We start from the raw sequence: 17,092 nt of genomic DNA, 5'->3' as shown, positions 1-17,092 counted from the left end.
GCTCGAGATGGCCGCACTTGGTGGGGTTAGCCCAAGAGCGGCGCTAGGGCTGCTAGCGCACATGCACGCCAAGTCTGAACCTTTGGAACTTCTGGAGATTTCTTTGACGCGACACAACCTTGACCACGCTCGCGCCGACGTTCCCCACCACATCCGTATCCGAAACCCTCTTCCGATCCCAGAGACTGCAAACATGGACGGCGAAAGGTATAACCCAAGCTTGATCCGCCTCTGGAGGGTCTGGCGCACCACCAAGGAGATGATGAACGACCGGGTAGGTTGCGCCGTGAGCAATGCCAGACTGCGCGCTGACTCGATTCAAGGGCTACATGGTGGTTGAGGATGACATGAACATGTCGCTCGAGGAATTCTCACGGAGATATGCGCGCGAAGACGGCGAGCCCGAGTAGGCACTACACAGCACCCTCACTTCTAGCCAGCACTAACCCACTCGCAGCCGCTCGCGCCTCAACTTTTCCTGCCAGCCCTCCGAGGAAATGCTGGCAAAGTACACTGACGCCCCGACAAAAAAGAACCCCAACCCCACCCCCAACATCGGTACCATCTGGGTCGAGTTCAATGCCGACGAGAACGTGGGCATGAAGCAGCTGCGCGAGTACATGGCACATCTGGTCAACGGCTCCTTCCACTCCGGAATCATGGTCACCGTCAAGGCCATGACCGGTATGGCTATTCGACTTCTCCGCGGCGCCACGAGCATCACCGACGGTCCCAAGGGCGGCGTAGAGGTCTTTGTCGAGCAGGACCTGCTGGTCAACATCACAAAGCACGAGCTTGTACCCAAGCACGTGCTGTTGAGCGATCAAGAGAAGCAACAGCTGCTACAGCGATACCGTTTGAAGCAGACTCAGCTACCCAGAATTCAGTCGACGGACCCGGTTGCAAAGTACTTGGGCCTTAGGAGAGGTGCTGTTGTCAAGATTATCCGAAAGTCCGAGACAGCAGGTCGTTATGCTAGTTACCGATGGGTCATTTAAAAACCAGTCACGAAAAGGTGTGAGGAAATCGACACGGGATGTTGCATATGGCGAGGCGTTTGGCGAAACAGATGGAATTTACTCTTTTTTCTCCCTTCATACCATTTGCGAAAGACCAAAGTTTATTCAAAATAAATTCACTTCGCGACCAACGTTTGTACTATTCGAAGAAAAAAGAGCTGTTCCATAGTGTGATCTTGTACCTTGGTTGTCTTTTCCGCAAAAGAGAGAAAGAAGAGAGATGTAGGCCCCGAAAGGACAAGAAGTAGTGACCATACCAAGAAGGAAAGACACCCAGGAAAACAAGTCGATTATGTTAACTGTGAATTGTGGAAGACGGTTAATAATTAGGAGCTATCATGGTAAATAATGCTTAAAGCCTTTTCATGCGAACATCCATTTACTATACATAGAAGAAAAAAGGACTGCCGGACGCCGAAACGGCCTCAGTCCCTCAAAGTGTCACTGTCGATGCCACATCCCCATGGAAAACCCCAACCCCCAGTTTGTTCACGATTCTCGTGAGCCGTCCCTTTTCACTAAGCATCAAGTCCTTAAATTTAGACATCAGCACCTTTAGCTTAGCCTACGTACTGCTTAGCTGTCATGTCCTTTTTCTGAACAGGGGTTCAAGGCTTCGTATGTTACATTTATTCCTGAATAGCAATGCTGATTCCAAAACGCCTTCTTTTGTGAGTCTTTGAAACTCTACGTAAGCATGTGTCTTGTGTACAAGAATTTGACTAGGTATCTCATGAGTGGCCCAGTGGACAGAAGCGTTGATGCTGCGACAGCTAGTGATGGCTGACTCAAGCAAGACGAAAAACATGAGCCAATTTGTATATGTACTTCTGTGTAAAAAGTTTCCGGGAAACGATAGTAAATCTACTTGGCAGCACATTGTGGACATTTGGAGCTTGTAACTAGGCGTATTCATCTAAAACGAGAAACTTGTATAATTTGGACTCGTGAGCAGACAATAACTTTTCCAGTTGGAATTGCCATCCGCGCGCGATATGGGGCGGACATACGATTAGGGGCGGAATTTCGTTCATCAGACTAGCGATATTCATTTATTGAGAGCTGGTTGCTGTCAAGTTAGGCTTCAAATACGTTCCTGTCGAACTCGCTTCGAATGAGCCATGCGATCGTGACAGTCTTGACAAACGATGGAAGATCGGCTGGCACACCTCGGCGAACACCTTGTTCCAACTTGTCTCGAGCCTCAACTATCCAGTCTAGTTCCATAACAGTTCTCTCTCCTGTTTTTTTAACGGCCATCCTCTTTCTAAGCTCCTGATGGATCATCCGCTTCGAGGAATTCAATTGGGTGCCGTCCAAGTAGGTCGGGACGACGGTGATACTGTTGCATCACTTGCATTATTGTTCAAGTTGATTGCTGCAAAATCTCGGGAAGGTGAGTCGTTGTGATCCCCGACAAGTCTCCATGCGGTCTTTGCATCTCCTTTTGGGTCACGAAGCCTTCCTTGAGCACGGTGAACAAGAGGCATGACATTGAGAGCCACGTGAATGCGTGTTATCGGCCCGTCAGCTGATGATCCTCAATGAAATATCGAAGAAGGCTGTTTGGTTGCGCGCTCAAAATCACGGCTACTTCACGGTCCTCGTGTGCAGTAGCCGCACCCTGCTGGGTCACGTTACAAGTCGACCTTGTATCACGGAGTGCTCAAGGGCATTCGTCTGTATACTTTCAAGATGTATTGATTGTCAAAATAAGCATGTTAGCGATGATCTAGTTCGTTCCAGAGCCCAAGAATGATCCGAGCATATTTGAACAATCACTGTGGAATGCACAAGAATGTCTAGGAATATGAGCGCCTGTGAACATCCTCAAATGCAGCCCTTGCTTGTGAGATGTTGACTGAGAAAGCTTACATTAATTTACCATACTTAGCTGCGAGGTGTCCTGAGCTTTACATGCTAGATCTACGTAGATACGAGCTTAAAGTTGGATCTACCGCTTGCACATCATAAGTGGATGCAAGAATGTCCGGAAGAACCTCAAGTTCAATTCGCATGGATATTTCGCACCGCCGTCTACTATTGAAGTTATGCAGTGGTGGATTTCGGTAGATGCTCGTCACTGCCTCTTTTTACACGTGCTTCGCATTACCGACACGAGATATGCAAAGCAGAATGTCCACATACTGGAAATTCTTGCACTACAACACCACTGGTATGTGTTTGCTTATTTGATTGAAATTTCGGACACTTAGCTTCATCTCTTGCTTCATCGTATCCAGATCCAGTCTTTGATATATCTATGGCCGCTTATAATGAATAGACAAAGACCACAATTGAAAAGCTCTGGAGCCAGTAATCAGAGTCGCATTTACAAATGATACAATGACAGCAATAGAAATATAATTTCCCGCTGAATTACGCGTCTTTCTGAGTTTCATCGGCGAATATGAGTTTGGTAAGAGGCATGCCTTGGAGCAAAAGAAGCTCAATACTGTTCAATGCACGCCGCCGATTGCTGGATATGGTCGTGAAATCTCTTGAATTCCTGACCAAGAACTTATGCTAGAAGTTCTGCTTAATAAAACATTGTTTGAACATTTGATTTCTGCGGAAAATATATGCTTGATTGGTGTTTCACCGTATCCTTTCTTCTCGAGAGCCATAATGTACATATTAGATATCATAATAGTCAGAAAACGCGCTGCTAAGTAAATTGGTACGCCTAGTGAAGATAGGTCGAGAGACAAAAGGAAAAAAAGGGTAATGAAGTGTTCGGTACGCGTTACGTATGCGTCGACGCGTTCGCGGTTGGAGAGCGAAAGCACGTGGGTGAGATGGGCCATGTCACTGCCCCGCATCACCGAGTCATAACACAAGTACGTACTCATGTACTCAAACCCATTGTGGGTCAGTGATAGAACTGGAATTATTGTCTGTTACTCAGCCAGCAAGTCCAGAGCGAGAACATGCAGCAGGCTGTTTGAAGTAGGCATAGCCTCAAGACGCGGATAGGTTGCCTAGGTGGGGAGGGTATTGGTACGGCAATGGGCGAGTCAAGTAGTACCTGCAGCCTGCTTAGCTTGTTCCTTTTTCCACGCCCTTCAGACTGTACACCTCGTATCTTACGTGGCCAGAGTTAAGCAGGTACAAGTACAAGTACAAAGGCTGCCGATTGCAATTGATCCACTACATACCGCCGCCGCTTCCCAAATACATTATCGAGAGAACCATCATGTCCAACCAGGCCAACACATTCGAGGACCTTAGCGGTATCTCGACTTCAGCTTTCAGCAATCCATACGATGCATTGATTGCAGCCTGTGAAGACGATCCGGTAAGAGGATCCCCACGCTGGATCATTAGCATGCTGAGCAGCCATCGTAGGCAAGGATCCAAGAAAAGTACCAGCTACACCGCACCACGAGAAACTCTCAGCAAAAAGCCAAGATGCTTCAAGAAGATTTTCCGGGTGTCACCATAGATCAGATTCTTTTGCGAAAGTGCGATCCCACCATTGAACCTGGGTTCGAGGATCCGCGTAACTGCTTCGTTTTCTGGGGGCGGCCAACGCACAAAGTCAAAGACTTGATACATCGAGTGCAGCAAGAGCTACGCACCGTCGCACCTAGTAAGTAACAACCGCTAAATAGCGAGGATAGACAGGCTGACGTACTAAGACCTTTGGCTTATGCCGCGGGACAACCTCCATATCACGGCTTTGGAAGTGACGCACTCGAAGACTGCCCCAGAGATCCAAAAGCTAGTTGATAGTGTACGGGACAAGATCCCAGCCATGACCGACTACACGTATGATCACCGCGCGCGTCTCATCAAGCCTTTGATTGGCTATGATGCTTCAGCGCTGGCTCTGAGCTTCGTACCGGCGGCCGGAGAAGGACTACATGACGGCCGCACCCTAGAGGACGACAAGTTCACCTATCACCACCTCCGCCGAGATATGTTTTCTCTATGTCGTGATGCGGGCTTGAATGTGGATTCTCGCTATGTCGTGCCCTCAAGCCATCTCACCATTGGCCGATTCATCTATTCCAAGGACTTTGAAAACGAACAAGGCGTCTCCGATCCGGAAAAGATCAAGGCTCTAATCAGTAAGATTGAAGAGATTAATGGCTGGCTCCAGAAGGAGTTTTGGCCGGAGCATAACAACGGGAAGATTCCTGACGGAGGAGAGTTCAATTTGGGACAGGAGAAGGGACTGCACTGTGGCACGGGCACTCTGTGGTATGGCGGTGGAGAAGCGGTACACCAAGGGAAAGGTTATTGATGTGCTGCTGTGAGACGACTAGATAACAACGAAAACCATACAGCAACTGTATCGATGCAACATCCTTTTTCAATATGTTCAAGCGAACTCTAAGTCGAATCCCATTGACCGCCTGTCACTACAACCTTTCTAAAAGAGACTGTGCTCACTTTATACAGGCGCGACATGACAGCATTAAGCATATTCCAAACTACCGACGACGCATTGTCGCTAAAGCTTGCGGTGAGCTTTATCCGATAGTTTGTGCATGTAGGTGACGGGTGGATAACACAACGATTGCTCCACACTGCGGACTAGACCTTGGTTTGGATGTACTAGGCGAACAGCGAGGCTGATACACATTGCAGGCCCGCCACAGGCTAATAGTCAAGAAAGCACGGAAAATTAAATGACTGTGGGTCCAGCGGCTCCCCAAACGACGGGAACATGATGTCAAATTCGGGATGTGTGGGTGAAGAACGCCTAACCCGAGATATGCGGCAATGTTAATATGGGGTCGATACAAGATGCCCCTGGTCATGATCTGGGGATACTATGATTCTATTTGCATCGCAACATGACAATGCCGTAGCCACTGCACCGCCTCGCCCCTTCCATGGTATTTCGGCCTTTCACCTCTTTGCACCACGATGGTTTCTTTGACTCCCCAACCACCTGGAGATTGTCGCAACGCCGTCGCGCAGGCTGAATTTGGGGTGTCAAGCATGCAGCACTGCCTCGTGTGGGGACACTTGGTTGGCTCAGAGGAACGCATTTCCGCCCCCTCCATCTCTGCTGTAACCGCCAGAGCCCACCTCCCGCATGGTTCGGGCGACAAGGGCCGTGATTGCAGCATATTGTCCAGATTCACACAGCTGCGCCGCAGCCACCTGCCCAATGTTGTTACGGCAAGTCTTTCGATTAGCTAGCTGCCTTGAACAAAAGATGCATATCATATTCCTTCTAGCTTGTCGCATCTGATCCTGTTCTACTGTTGTTACAAAATTATCGAATCAAACATTCTCTGAACAATGGTCACGCTCCCAGTCCTATCGCATACGCTACAATCTACGCAATCGCGGTCAATTAGAGCGGAACAGCTTGAGGAAGGCGAATCAGCGCTTCCTGGCATCAAGCGCGGCATTGCCATTGGCGTAGCGTGCTCTGTATCAGTCGTCCTCATCGCCATCCTCGCTTTCCTGGCCATCAGACGACGGAACCGCATTCTTGCCCAGGGATTGCAGCATCAGATACCAGAAGCAGGAGGTGTCGAAACGCAACAAGAGAAGACTTGGTGGCCGCATGCGCCCCCACCCGTCCTGTCTGCAGCAACGTTACCACCTCCACTACCACCCGTCGAAGTCGACGCTCATATTATCTATGAGCTCGACGCAGGACAAACACCCGAGCTCCATGGCGATACTCGTCCGCAAGAGGTAGATGGAATTGGAAAACCCCAGAATGCGCCAGAAGAAGCAGAAGAGCTGTACGTGCAACGACTGAAGCAGTGGAAAGACTGGAACACGGTATCCGAAGCCGACCCCGCACAGCCGAATAACGAATTGACGCGGTGGAGTGTACCACTGTTGATGGTATCGCCGCCAGGCACCACTCGCGGCGATGTGTCTCCGTTGCTGCGCTCGTCGTGGGATCTCTCTTCGCGAGGTGCCTCGCCGATATCGCCGCCTGTAACCGCCCACTTTCCAGCCGGCCAGGTGCCTTGAAGCGTGCTCCCCCATGAAGGCCGAGACAGACAAAACCATCTCTCAATCATGCAAAGTAAATACGACGCATGTAACGTATGTTGAGCTAGTAGAAAGATTATCCAGAAAAGAAACGCCCGTTTCCAATCCGGTTTTGCTCTCCACCACCCTCTCTTCTGGACTTGGAAAAAGTAGAAAGCTGGAGGGGAACCTAGAAAGCTGGAGGGAAACAAGAGAAATTCGTTACATGTATATTCGTAAGCCGTTCGCAATCTACGTACGGATTATGGGGGAAAATTCAGTGGCGGTTGCGCCCCCCCTTCCTCGCTAGGAGTCAAATTTCTTGACGTCGGAGCCTTTGAAGTCGATGCCGCTCTTGACATCGCTCCTCCTACTGTTATTTCTGCTGAACCCAAACTCATCACGGTCACCCGGTTCATCCAGCGGCGCATCAGCAAAGAGACGCTCGCGATCTTGCTTCTCTTTGACCGCCCCGATAGCAGCATCTGAGCCTTCTAGCTCGGCCACAAACTCTGGGTCGCCTGGAACTTCGACTGGGGCCATGTGAGCAGCCAGCTCAGACGCTCGTCTTCCGGCTTCCATCTCTTTTATGCTGGGTGTGCCATATTCTTTGTTTGCGAGGCCGGCTTCAGTGTCAGGTGTCGATGAGCCGAGCGAGGCTTTGCTCATTCTACGCTTTCGTCTGCGGCGTATAAAGAACCATGCTCCTAGGGCTAGGACAAGTAGTGCAAGGGCGACTCCGACACCGATTCCTGCACTTTCTGCCGGGCCGAAACTATCCCCTGATGACCCCGATCCTTCTGAGTATCCCGATGTTCCTGAGGTTCCTGAAGTTTCTGATGTTCCTGGTCTTGGTGGCGTTGGCAATGTTGTGGATGTCGATGATGGAGCAGTACTGGCCAAGGATTCGGTCGCGGTGGGAAGAGCGCCAGAGGCGGCTTGAGCAGAGTTTGTTTCTTTGGGTGGCGGTGGTCCTGGCTTCGGGTCGTCATCATCGTCCTTGTCTCTCACAACATACGAAACACGGTGCGCGAAATTGGCCATGGCGGCAGAGATTATGGTTGTGAGATGGGGAAAGCGTTGAGGACAAGCTAATCCTGCAGATAGATTGTATATCAATGTAAAAGATTGCTACGTGCCGTCATGTGACGATCTTGCTGTTTGCATCAAGATTAGTAGTCAAGGGAGCCCCGACCTTTATCGACCTGTCTAAAAAAGCAAGATTACCTTGGAGTTACCCCACTTCTGAACACTCACGGCGGAATTGTCCAGGGCGCGGTGTACAGCCTGGTGAAGTGTACCCAGTAATCCTGGTGCGCAAGCATAGGCATCGGCGTGGCGCTCATCGCTCAATTGGATCCGGCACTTGTAGCGTGTCTTGTTATGGACATAGCCACCTTCTCCTCAGCAAGATCTCGAATCACTCCATCTTGGCGCCCGAGTGCTCAGCAAGAGTACCTGTGAGAATGCGGAACCATACCGGAGTGGCTCCGAATGGGTAGCTCAAGAGCCTGGGATAGTACTGAGGGGTTACGCGGCGGCCGGGGCTTCGCGGCGAGATGGTAGGGAAGCCAAGAATGGGCAGCAACCAGCAGCGAGTAACCAGTCGTCAGAGATAGAGCATAGGGGGCGATGATGTTCACATTTGAGTTGTCGGGATCAGACTGCTGCTATTACTACGTAAGTTGCCAGCGATAGGACAGATAAGCCCGCGATGATCCTCTGCCGTTTGCGAGTGCGAGTATCGTGACAGACAACGGCTCGGCGCTATTTTCGCTCGCTCTTGGTCTGCTTGCGGAGAAGGCGGATCGACCATGACGTCCAGATCAACGTTTGTCAAGTAATACTTGTACCAAGAGGCGCGTGTCAGCTTCACGGCAATTGGAGGCGCCAAAGCATGTACGTGTGTTGGAGTTGTGCTCGAGTGAATAGGAACTCCGCGTGATGTGTCGCGACCGAAGTTGTGAAGATCGACTTTACTTTACTTAGACCTGGAAGATGCCGATACACATACCGGGCAATTAGTATGTGGTGCTTGCATGTAGTGTAGTACTTAGTTGGGAGGATTTGTATGTGTTCAGCGCGGAGCACCAGTTGGTATTTGACAGATGGAAGAGGCCGGCTCGGCGGGACGCTTGCCCCGAATCTGGGATCGGAAGGCGATGGGAAGCTGACTCTCCCGCTTTCGTCCTGAGGCCTTCTCCAGCCACACAAATACACCCCCACACACACCTCACATCTCACTTCGCTCTGTCCGCCAACGCCGTCGCTCTCTTGTTTCAATCATCGTTGAGATGCACGGCTAGCCTTGCAGGCGTCAGTCGCCAGTCGCCGTTGTTTCCGACGAACCGTCGACATGGACAAACTCTGGCGTACCGGAAACTATCACTTGCACTAACAAAAGAAACAATAAGCCGGTGCCCACAAGCGCCTCTTACTCCTGCAGCCGTGTCTCCGTGTTTCTGTGAAAGCTGGTGCGGCTGCCACTCTGCACAAACAAAACAGATGAACATGCTCTGGAAAGACTTTCTGTTGCCAAGCAAGATGACCTGGTGTTGAGCAGGTTGCGAAAACGGCAACCAGTTCGCTAAGCAATTCATTTGATGCCTGGTGCCGTTGTCCTGCAACATCTTAATATAGATGCTGTTGAGCACCGAAGGTTGGACGGATGCAGCTTTGCGAAACCTCATTTGTGCAACCCAGCCATCACTCGCCCAACAGACGGGCTTGTGGGCTTCTAGATTATGAGTCTACTGCTGGGTCGGTCATCTCAGGGGAATCTGGGGATAATTAACTTTCCCATGCCGCGCTTGCATATATCTAGCCGTCCGGACCAGACGTATACCCACATTCGAAACTTGCAGAGGCTATTCTCTTGTCACCTCCGCCATCACACAATTGGTCGTACATGCGAGTCATTGTTTTCGTCGTCGATCATTTTGGTAGAACATCGAGGACACTAAACCCTGAATGCCGCTATTGGTGATAGGCGAACGACCTAGGAATCCAGCTAGATGTGACGTCCACTACGTACGCACTGACCCAAGATAACCCACCTCTGTACCTTTATGCCAAACGCTCCCCTGAGCCTGCCCTGGCCTGGTCTATTTGTAGGCACACTGATATCAGTGTAGGATCCACCTTGACTCTACCTACATTTTCGACCAGAGACAGTTCAGAGCCCTCACACAATGTCAAGTCCGCTCAGTAATGGCACTTCCCTCTTTGGTAATTACCAGTTCGACATCAGCCAGTTCAATTTCGCGGACCATTCCTCCAACGTTCCCTTTGTCAAGATATCATGTACCATGATCATTGTCCTTGTACTCTTAACTGTTGCTCTACGCATAGTTGCACGACTCAAATACGTCCACAAAATATTCTTTGATGATGGTACGTACACGATAATGCTTTAGTTAGTTCGCTAATGCAATCTAGTCCTCATCATATTTGCTGCGTTATTTACGGTAGCTCTGGCAGTGGCATGCATCGTGGGTAAGTGGGGTGGGTCCCTTTGGAGCAGAATGATAGTTAGTAACACCGCAGCAGGCACCATTCACGGGCTTGGTCAACATATTTGGGTCCTTCCTCTACTAGACGTCCTCGAGAAGTTGAAGAGTATTATCTTGGTATGTGAACCTTTCTCCTTCAGCAGAGTACTTCGTAAAGAGAGTATCCATGTGACTCGATGACACTAATAAGGAGCAGGATCTTTACGTTTGCCAGATATTATACGCCTGTGCAATCGCGTTGACAAAACTCGCCATCATATCCTCCTATTTTCGTTTTGTCCCGGACCAAAAATTCCACACGTGGATGTACGTGACAATGTTTCCCGTTGTTGGCTTGTGGATTACAGGTAAAGCGCATTAATCACCACCCTAACCTATCACTGCTGACTCTTCTGTGCGTAGGTGTCTTCGTTACCTTTTTTCAATGTCTCCCATACTATGGAGCTTGGGAATTTATGGTCGAACGCAAGTGTATCGACTATGTCGCCTATTTGTACGCGAGTTCGGCGGTGAACATAATCACCGATATTGCCCTTTGTGTACTTCCTTTGCCTTACTTTTGGAGATTGGACATGTCGCGAAAGCAACGCATCATCCTTTGTATGCTATTAGGAGGAGGTGCAAGGTATGCAGTCCCACGATCCCAAATTCAACATGTGCTGAGTATGATTAGTGCCTGCATAGTAGGAATTATTCGCATTTGCTTTCTGCACAGTCTGCATGCTCTGGACATCACTTGTAAGAAGGCCTTTTTCATTACGCATATCATTATGGCGTTTGCCAAAGCACCAACGATGTTTCTCGATGTCTTCATTTGAAAGATCCACGTCAGCACAGATCAAGAAACAGTTGGTCAGACTGACAGCGAGAGAGAAGTGGCTGACTGAGGTCTGCAGATAAGAGCGTGCCATGTCTCATAATGAGCGTGAGTGAATGCAGTCTTGGAATCATATCGGTCAGCATTCCAGCTATCCGACCCTTGGCGCGACAACTCTTCCCTGCAGCAATGCGAGGTATCACTTCTCCATCATCGCGAGCCCGAACTCGGCAAATCCGCCTCTCCAGTATACCCCCCTCCGGAGACAGAGTGCCAATGGATGCAGATGATAAGCAAAAGGTCACAGTATCGTATGGGTCGTCGCGTTCGTAAGGGCCGTGCTCAGCAATAAAACATGGCTCGTTCATTATGCAGAAGGGCACAACTGGGCACCTTACACCGTCTGGTTAAAAGTTTCACCAATCTTTAGAAAGCAACCTCTTTGTAGCTGGACGCGGATAGTATTTCGTAAATGCGAACAACATTGCCGTCCATCATCCAGTCCGCGACAGTTCCAATCTCGGCAATCCTGCTTCACACTGAGGATTGGTCGTGCGTTCGGCCCACACAAGTCGTTCCCCAGCAAGGTTCATTGATGATGCACTAAGCATTTACAGGAAATGCAACTATGAGTTCTCAGCTGAACTGCTAGTCTAGAAGCTTGGCAAAACATGTTTTTAACACTCCGACGTAGGATCGTTAACCTATTCAGCTGACACGCTAAGGAAGCCAAGCTGTAAGCCTAAATTCCATGGCTTGCAGTGATGGCTCACCTTATCTCTGATTGGTCTGAATCCTGTCAAGTTACAGACCGCCGGTATAATATCATGTGTGTCGTGGCAGGCCTTAAGCAGGCTGTGCTGTTCAACGGCAATCACGACGTATCAGGCAGTGTAGAAGGGCTGTGTTGTAAAGGATGTGTACAGCTCAACTTGGGTAAAAGAGCCGTGCAATTTGCATCGTGGGATGGGTAGGACTATATAATATTGTGCGACTCAGTATTTCTTCCCGCCAACCAACCAGTCCGTCCCTATCGAAGCCACCAACGGCATTCATACCAAGCCATTTAGTCAAAAATCCTTCTTACCATTAATAAAGACACGCACCCGTGTGTGTACAACGCTCCTACACCTCAATCTTTCTCTGTCAAAAACCAACAACAACAACAACAACAACAACAAAAACCCACATCTTATCAAAGATGAAATTCATACTACCAACCCTCTTCCTCGCCACTCTCGCAACAGCAACCCCCTCCTCCCCCTTCACCGGCGCATCAATCGAACAATGCAACGAAGCACTCACCGCCCGCGCCGCCCACGCCTACACCGACGCGCACTCGCACCTCGCCGCCCGCAGCAGCAGCAACAACAAGAAGAAAAAGAGCAAGAAGAGCAAAAAGGCTAAGAAGCCCAAAGGAGGATTTGCGAGCTCTGACAACGATACCGACACCGAGAGCGCCGCTATGATGAACTTTGTGCCATCGATGGGCGCAATACAAGTCGGCATTGTGGGGTTCGGTGTGCTCGAGGTTGTGCGGCTGTGGGGGTGAGTTGGGGATGGAAATGAAGGAGGCTGGGGTGGATGACAGTTTTTGGGAAGGGGAAAGGGGGGAGGGGGGGGGCGTGGGATCGAAGGATTTGATTGTTTTATGCGGAACGGGTGTGTGGTTCTTTTGCTTTTGATATCATTGTAGATGAATAGGTGGGTGGTCGATGATGAATGTTTTTCAATGATACCCCCAGTGTTTTGGTGGATTGTTCTTAGTAGCTATGCACGATAAAAGCGGTGTAATGTATTTCGTTTCTGCGATCGTGCTGCTTCATGGCGAGAGGGATGTCAGTGATCCCGTTGTGTAATTCACGTTACGTTGAAGCCATGAGTTTCTTGCCATGGGCGGCAGGTTGTGCAGTGATTGTGCTTCGCTCATCCCAAGCCAACCTGGTGTTTGTGAAGAGATTTTTCGGTACCGAGACGGCTGAGCCTCATCGTGTGGCGGTGCATAGCTGTGCTGTGGTGGCTGTTCAACTGGCGAAACGGGAAGGAGGCTGAGGCAGGAGGTGGCGCTTCAAAGTCGTGATGTACCATCAGGCTTTTGTGACATGATCCCCTGTTTGCTATCGAATGTCTTTCTCCTGAGATTATAAAGTGCTTTGTAAGTTCAATGCTTAGTATGATACAACAATAGTAACTTTTCACTCTTGTAGGCACATGAGTCAGGCGAGATAAAGAACGTGTTGTGAAGACTTTCAAAACATCAACATTGGTATCGGTTCAACGAAGTTAGGAAAAAGAATAATAGACGCCATGCAATGCAATCGTACGCCACCTAACGCTGCGCCATGCGGTCCTCGATAAACGCTCCCAAAAAGCACTTTTTGTTACTCAAGCCCAACATTTAGATTATACAGAGACATCTGAAAAATCAAAGAAACTTGTTCATAATCTTCTTCCATCCACTGGCAGAGGACTCTTCCCAGGTCTCGGAGATCTCATCCTCAAACTTTCCAGTGTGGATGTCGGCCTCCGCGGGGTTGATGAATTTACTTCGGGTAACGAGCTTGTGTCCAGTGTAGAGGACAGCGAAGAGGATTAAACTGATGTATGCGATGAAGAAATCCTCGGTACTCCAGGGAACGAATGCGGTGAAACCTTGGGTGATGGTTATGATGGCACAAAAGGTAACACCGTAGAGGGCGAGAGGGCGACCTCCCCAAGACTTGAATGGAAGGGTGTCGCGGTCGATGTTCTGAGCCTTGAGCGCACGCATGAAGGCAAGGTGGCAGATCAAGACACATGTCCAGGCAATAAAACCAGCGACGGAGACAATGTTCAAGAGCCAGTTGAAGGCTTGCTCGCCGTTGGAGCTGAGGTTCATGTAGGCTAGCAGACCCATGGCGGCGGTTACGGAGGTTGCCCAGTATGGAACTCCACGCTTGCTGGCAGTCTTGAGGAATGCGGGAGCACACTTTTCCTCTGCAAGGCCAACGAGAATACGGCTTCCAGAGTAAACGTTAGAGCTGGCGGCGGAAAGAACGACAGTGAGCAAAACGGCATTGAAGATGTCGGGAAGAGCGGATACACCAGCGAGTTGGAAGGCGATGACCATTGGCGAGGATCCAGCGTTGGTGTCGCCGATTTGGAGGGATTCATTGTCGTAGGGGATCAAGATACCGACAAAGAAGATGGTGAAGACGAAGAGGATGAAGATGCTCCAGAAAGTCTTGCGGATGGCCTTGGGCATGGTCACACGTGGGTTGGCTGACTCGCCCGCACCGATGGCGCAGAGCTCGGTACCTTGGTAGGCAAAACCAGCTTGGATAAGAACAGCCCAGAAACCAACAAACTTCGCGACAGGACCCTCAGCAATGTACGGGGCGAAAGCGCCAGGTGAGTTCCAGTACTTGAAGCCAATGTAGCCTTGGGCGCCAACACCAGCGTTCATGCAGATGGCGTAAATCCAGAATCCAACAAGGGCGACGACTTTGATCAGGGCAAACCAAAACTCGAACTCTCCGAAGATGTCGACTGGCAAGAAATTCACAGCAGTGATTGGAACCCAGAAGATCGTGATGAAAATGCCGATGCTGAGGTCAGAGTTCCACCATTGGATGATGAGGCCAGCAGCTGTGAGCTCGAGCGCATAGGTGATTGACCAAGAAAACCAGTAGATCCATCCCATGGAGAAACCGAGCGAGGGATCAACAAATCGAGCAGCGTACTGAGTGAATGCACCGGAGATGGGTAGGTAGGTAGCCATCTCAGCCAAGCTGAGCATGACGGAGTAGACCAGGGTACCGACGAAGACATAGGCCAAGAGTGCTCCAGCAGGGCCAGCAGTTGCAATTGAGCCTCCACTGGCGATGAAGACACCAGTTCCTACTGTTCCACCGATAGCGACGAACTGCAAGTGTCGGGAGGATAGCTTGCGCTGCAACTCCTCCTTGGGCGGGGCAGCCTGCTTCTCGACATCGCTTCCTGAGTGAGAAAGTGACTTCTCCGACCGCTGGTCCATCTTGGGCGTTATTTGATCAGCAGCGGATGCCATGATGTTGTTGATGCGTCAGCGGTGGACCCGGCGCTTGGGCTTGACGATGGAAAGACAACAACGAAAGAGTTGCAATGTATTCGATCAGGATGAAGCGCAAAGAAGCCAGGACCATGGACAATATTTCAATCAAAATTGACGACCCCAACAGTGGAGTCATCGTGGACCACTCCAATAACCCATCTCGTTAGCCGTCGGCATACTCCACGCTCTGGAAAACCCGTCGACTGTCCAAATTTTCATCCTAGGTCCACATGGGGGGCGACTTGGTTGCATTTGCGCGCAGGTTGAACCGTGACGGTAGCATGATCGAAATTTTCGAGACGGCTACGAGCGGGTCTCCGGCTCCTGTTTTGCGTCTAGCCTGCACGCGAACGTACAAGTGCGTTGCTTATCTACGGGATTAACGACGGAAATGTATCCCGCGCAGGTCCCGACGGTTCTTAGCTGGAAAAATCTGCAGTTTAGCTGTGTCAACGTCGGGGAATGCGGTGGCGGCTGAATGCCTTTGGGTTTAGCGTGAGGGCCGGGCCTTTGTCGGATGATGTCCTTGGCGTTGCGCGAATCAGATGCTACTCTATTCGAACCTGATGTTGACTCCATCGCGACATTTCAGGAGATATGTTTTCAATCGAATTGACTCACTATCAGGGTTGGAAGTCTGATGAGAATTCTTTTCTTGCACAAAATTTTCATGCAACATCCCACGGCCATTTCCGATACAATATTGAGCTTGTCATGTGATGTAATCTCTTGCCTTTGAGCCATGTACTTACAAGCTGGCGACCATGAATCTGACTAATGATCACGAAATGTTCCAGCATTTGAAAAAAGGAGATCCGTTATGAGGGCCTCGCTAAGGTGATCAAATTTTAAACATGCTAACTGGAAAGGTGTTTGAGGAATCATTACCTAACTATATTCCTCCTGCGGGATCAATATCTCAGATACACGATGCTAATAGAGATCATATGTAGCCTCCACTTTCTCAAGATCTGGAGAAAACATTAGCTCTTAGTCATAGATTGACTGTAGTGTAGACTAGTCCCCAGATTGTACGGACTCAACCCCAGGAAGTGTAGTGCGGCTGGTGCACTGAAACTGATTCGCAGCCGAAAACTCGCCGCACCGGCCCAACCTGTCGGTGCTCAATCTGGGGATCAGTTGGTATCTGCATATGTTCTGGAGAAACCTGGGGTTTGTGCATTAGTTCTGCTAGCTAAATTGCTTGCGTTCTCGCCTCGAACCTGTCCATGTCGCCACCATCTCTTCTCAACATAGAATATTGTTATCTATACTGACCAATCACATAATTATACAAATAGATTTTCTGACGACTGATATGTGGCTATGCCCATAGTAGATGCGCTGGCTTACCAACCGACATTTGGCACAGCTCGTCGGCTTACCAGGCAAATATCCCGTAGCCTACTCAATGGAGGTGTTGACTGTAAAAAGCTATTTCGTATGGATAGATTGGTACCATGATGTGCATGGTAAGATATATCACCAAGTCAAAATGCATCCAGTACGTGTGATTGGAGCAATATGGCGTTGCGGAGCACACCTCAGATGAGTTGAAAACATCGACTGTAGATTACACTTAGAATCGGTGGTTGTGATAAGGAGAAAGTATAAATATCTGAGTCAGAAGTTTAGATGCCTTGATAAGTAATCCCTGTGTTTACAGGGAACGTCTAACGATCAAGTATAGTCAGGGCTGGAATTAGTCGAGTTAAACCTT

At 49.6% G+C, this 17,092-nt stretch overlaps 8 protein-coding genes across 8 annotated transcripts; 5 read left to right on the top strand and 3 right to left on the bottom strand.

Moving 5' to 3' along the window:
- Positions 1–193: 193 nt before the first annotated feature.
- Positions 194–998, top strand: COCVIDRAFT_40532 (hypothetical protein; the record flags this gene model as incomplete). Its single annotated transcript, XM_014698000.1, has 3 exons — positions 194–274; positions 324–406; positions 458–998. The coding sequence occupies 3 exons, from the start codon at positions 194–196 to the stop codon at positions 996–998; spliced, it is 705 nt and encodes a 234-aa protein (XP_014553486.1).
- A 3,217-nt stretch (positions 999–4,215) lies between these two features.
- On the top strand, positions 4,216–5,268 carry COCVIDRAFT_107562 (hypothetical protein; the record flags this gene model as incomplete). The annotated part of the gene is made up of 3 exons (XM_014697999.1): positions 4,216–4,317; positions 4,368–4,611; positions 4,661–5,268. The coding sequence occupies 3 exons, from the start codon at positions 4,216–4,218 to the stop codon at positions 5,266–5,268; spliced, it is 954 nt and encodes a 317-aa protein (XP_014553485.1).
- Positions 5,269–6,278: 1,010 nt separating this feature from the next.
- Positions 6,279–6,971, top strand: COCVIDRAFT_107521 (hypothetical protein; the record flags this gene model as incomplete). The annotated part of the gene is made up of 1 exon (XM_014697998.1): positions 6,279–6,971. The coding sequence occupies one exon, from the start codon at positions 6,279–6,281 to the stop codon at positions 6,969–6,971; it is 693 nt and encodes a 230-aa protein (XP_014553484.1).
- Positions 6,972–7,277: 306 nt separating this feature from the next.
- On the bottom strand, positions 7,278–8,015 carry COCVIDRAFT_18671 (hypothetical protein; the record flags this gene model as incomplete). Its single annotated transcript, XM_014697962.1, has 1 exon — positions 7,278–8,015. The coding sequence occupies one exon, from the start codon at positions 8,013–8,015 to the stop codon at positions 7,278–7,280; it is 738 nt and encodes a 245-aa protein (XP_014553448.1).
- A 2,147-nt stretch (positions 8,016–10,162) lies between these two features.
- COCVIDRAFT_40528 (hypothetical protein) lies at positions 10,163–11,633 on the top strand (the record flags this gene model as incomplete). Its single annotated transcript, XM_014697997.1, has 7 exons — positions 10,163–10,364; positions 10,410–10,466; positions 10,521–10,600; positions 10,680–10,830; positions 10,886–11,108; positions 11,157–11,221; positions 11,380–11,633. The coding sequence occupies 7 exons, from the start codon at positions 10,163–10,165 to the stop codon at positions 11,631–11,633; spliced, it is 1,032 nt and encodes a 343-aa protein (XP_014553483.1).
- Positions 11,634–12,501: 868 nt separating this feature from the next.
- COCVIDRAFT_29346 (hypothetical protein) lies at positions 12,502–12,852 on the top strand (the record flags this gene model as incomplete). The annotated part of the gene is made up of 1 exon (XM_014697996.1): positions 12,502–12,852. One exon carries the CDS (start codon positions 12,502–12,504, stop codon positions 12,850–12,852), a length of 351 nt encoding a protein of 116 aa, XP_014553482.1.
- A 374-nt stretch (positions 12,853–13,226) lies between these two features.
- Positions 13,227–13,571, bottom strand: COCVIDRAFT_107571 (hypothetical protein; the record flags this gene model as incomplete). Its single annotated transcript, XM_014697995.1, has 1 exon — positions 13,227–13,571. A coding segment is annotated over one exon (345 nt), but the record flags the coding sequence as incomplete, so codon positions are not given.
- A 154-nt stretch (positions 13,572–13,725) lies between these two features.
- On the bottom strand, positions 13,726–15,348 carry COCVIDRAFT_40526 (hypothetical protein; the record flags this gene model as incomplete). The annotated part of the gene is made up of 1 exon (XM_014697994.1): positions 13,726–15,348. One exon carries the CDS (start codon positions 15,346–15,348, stop codon positions 13,726–13,728), a length of 1,623 nt encoding a protein of 540 aa, XP_014553480.1.
- Between the last annotated feature and the right edge of the window lie 1,744 nt (positions 15,349–17,092).

This window comes from Bipolaris victoriae (assembly GCF_000527765.1).
Source record: "Bipolaris victoriae FI3 unplaced genomic scaffold scaffold_86, whole genome shotgun sequence".
In the NCBI taxonomy this organism is placed as follows: domain Eukaryota; kingdom Fungi; phylum Ascomycota; class Dothideomycetes; order Pleosporales; family Pleosporaceae; genus Bipolaris; species Bipolaris victoriae.
Note: the sequence above shows the minus strand (reverse complement) of the source record. Positions and strands in the feature narration are given on the sequence as shown.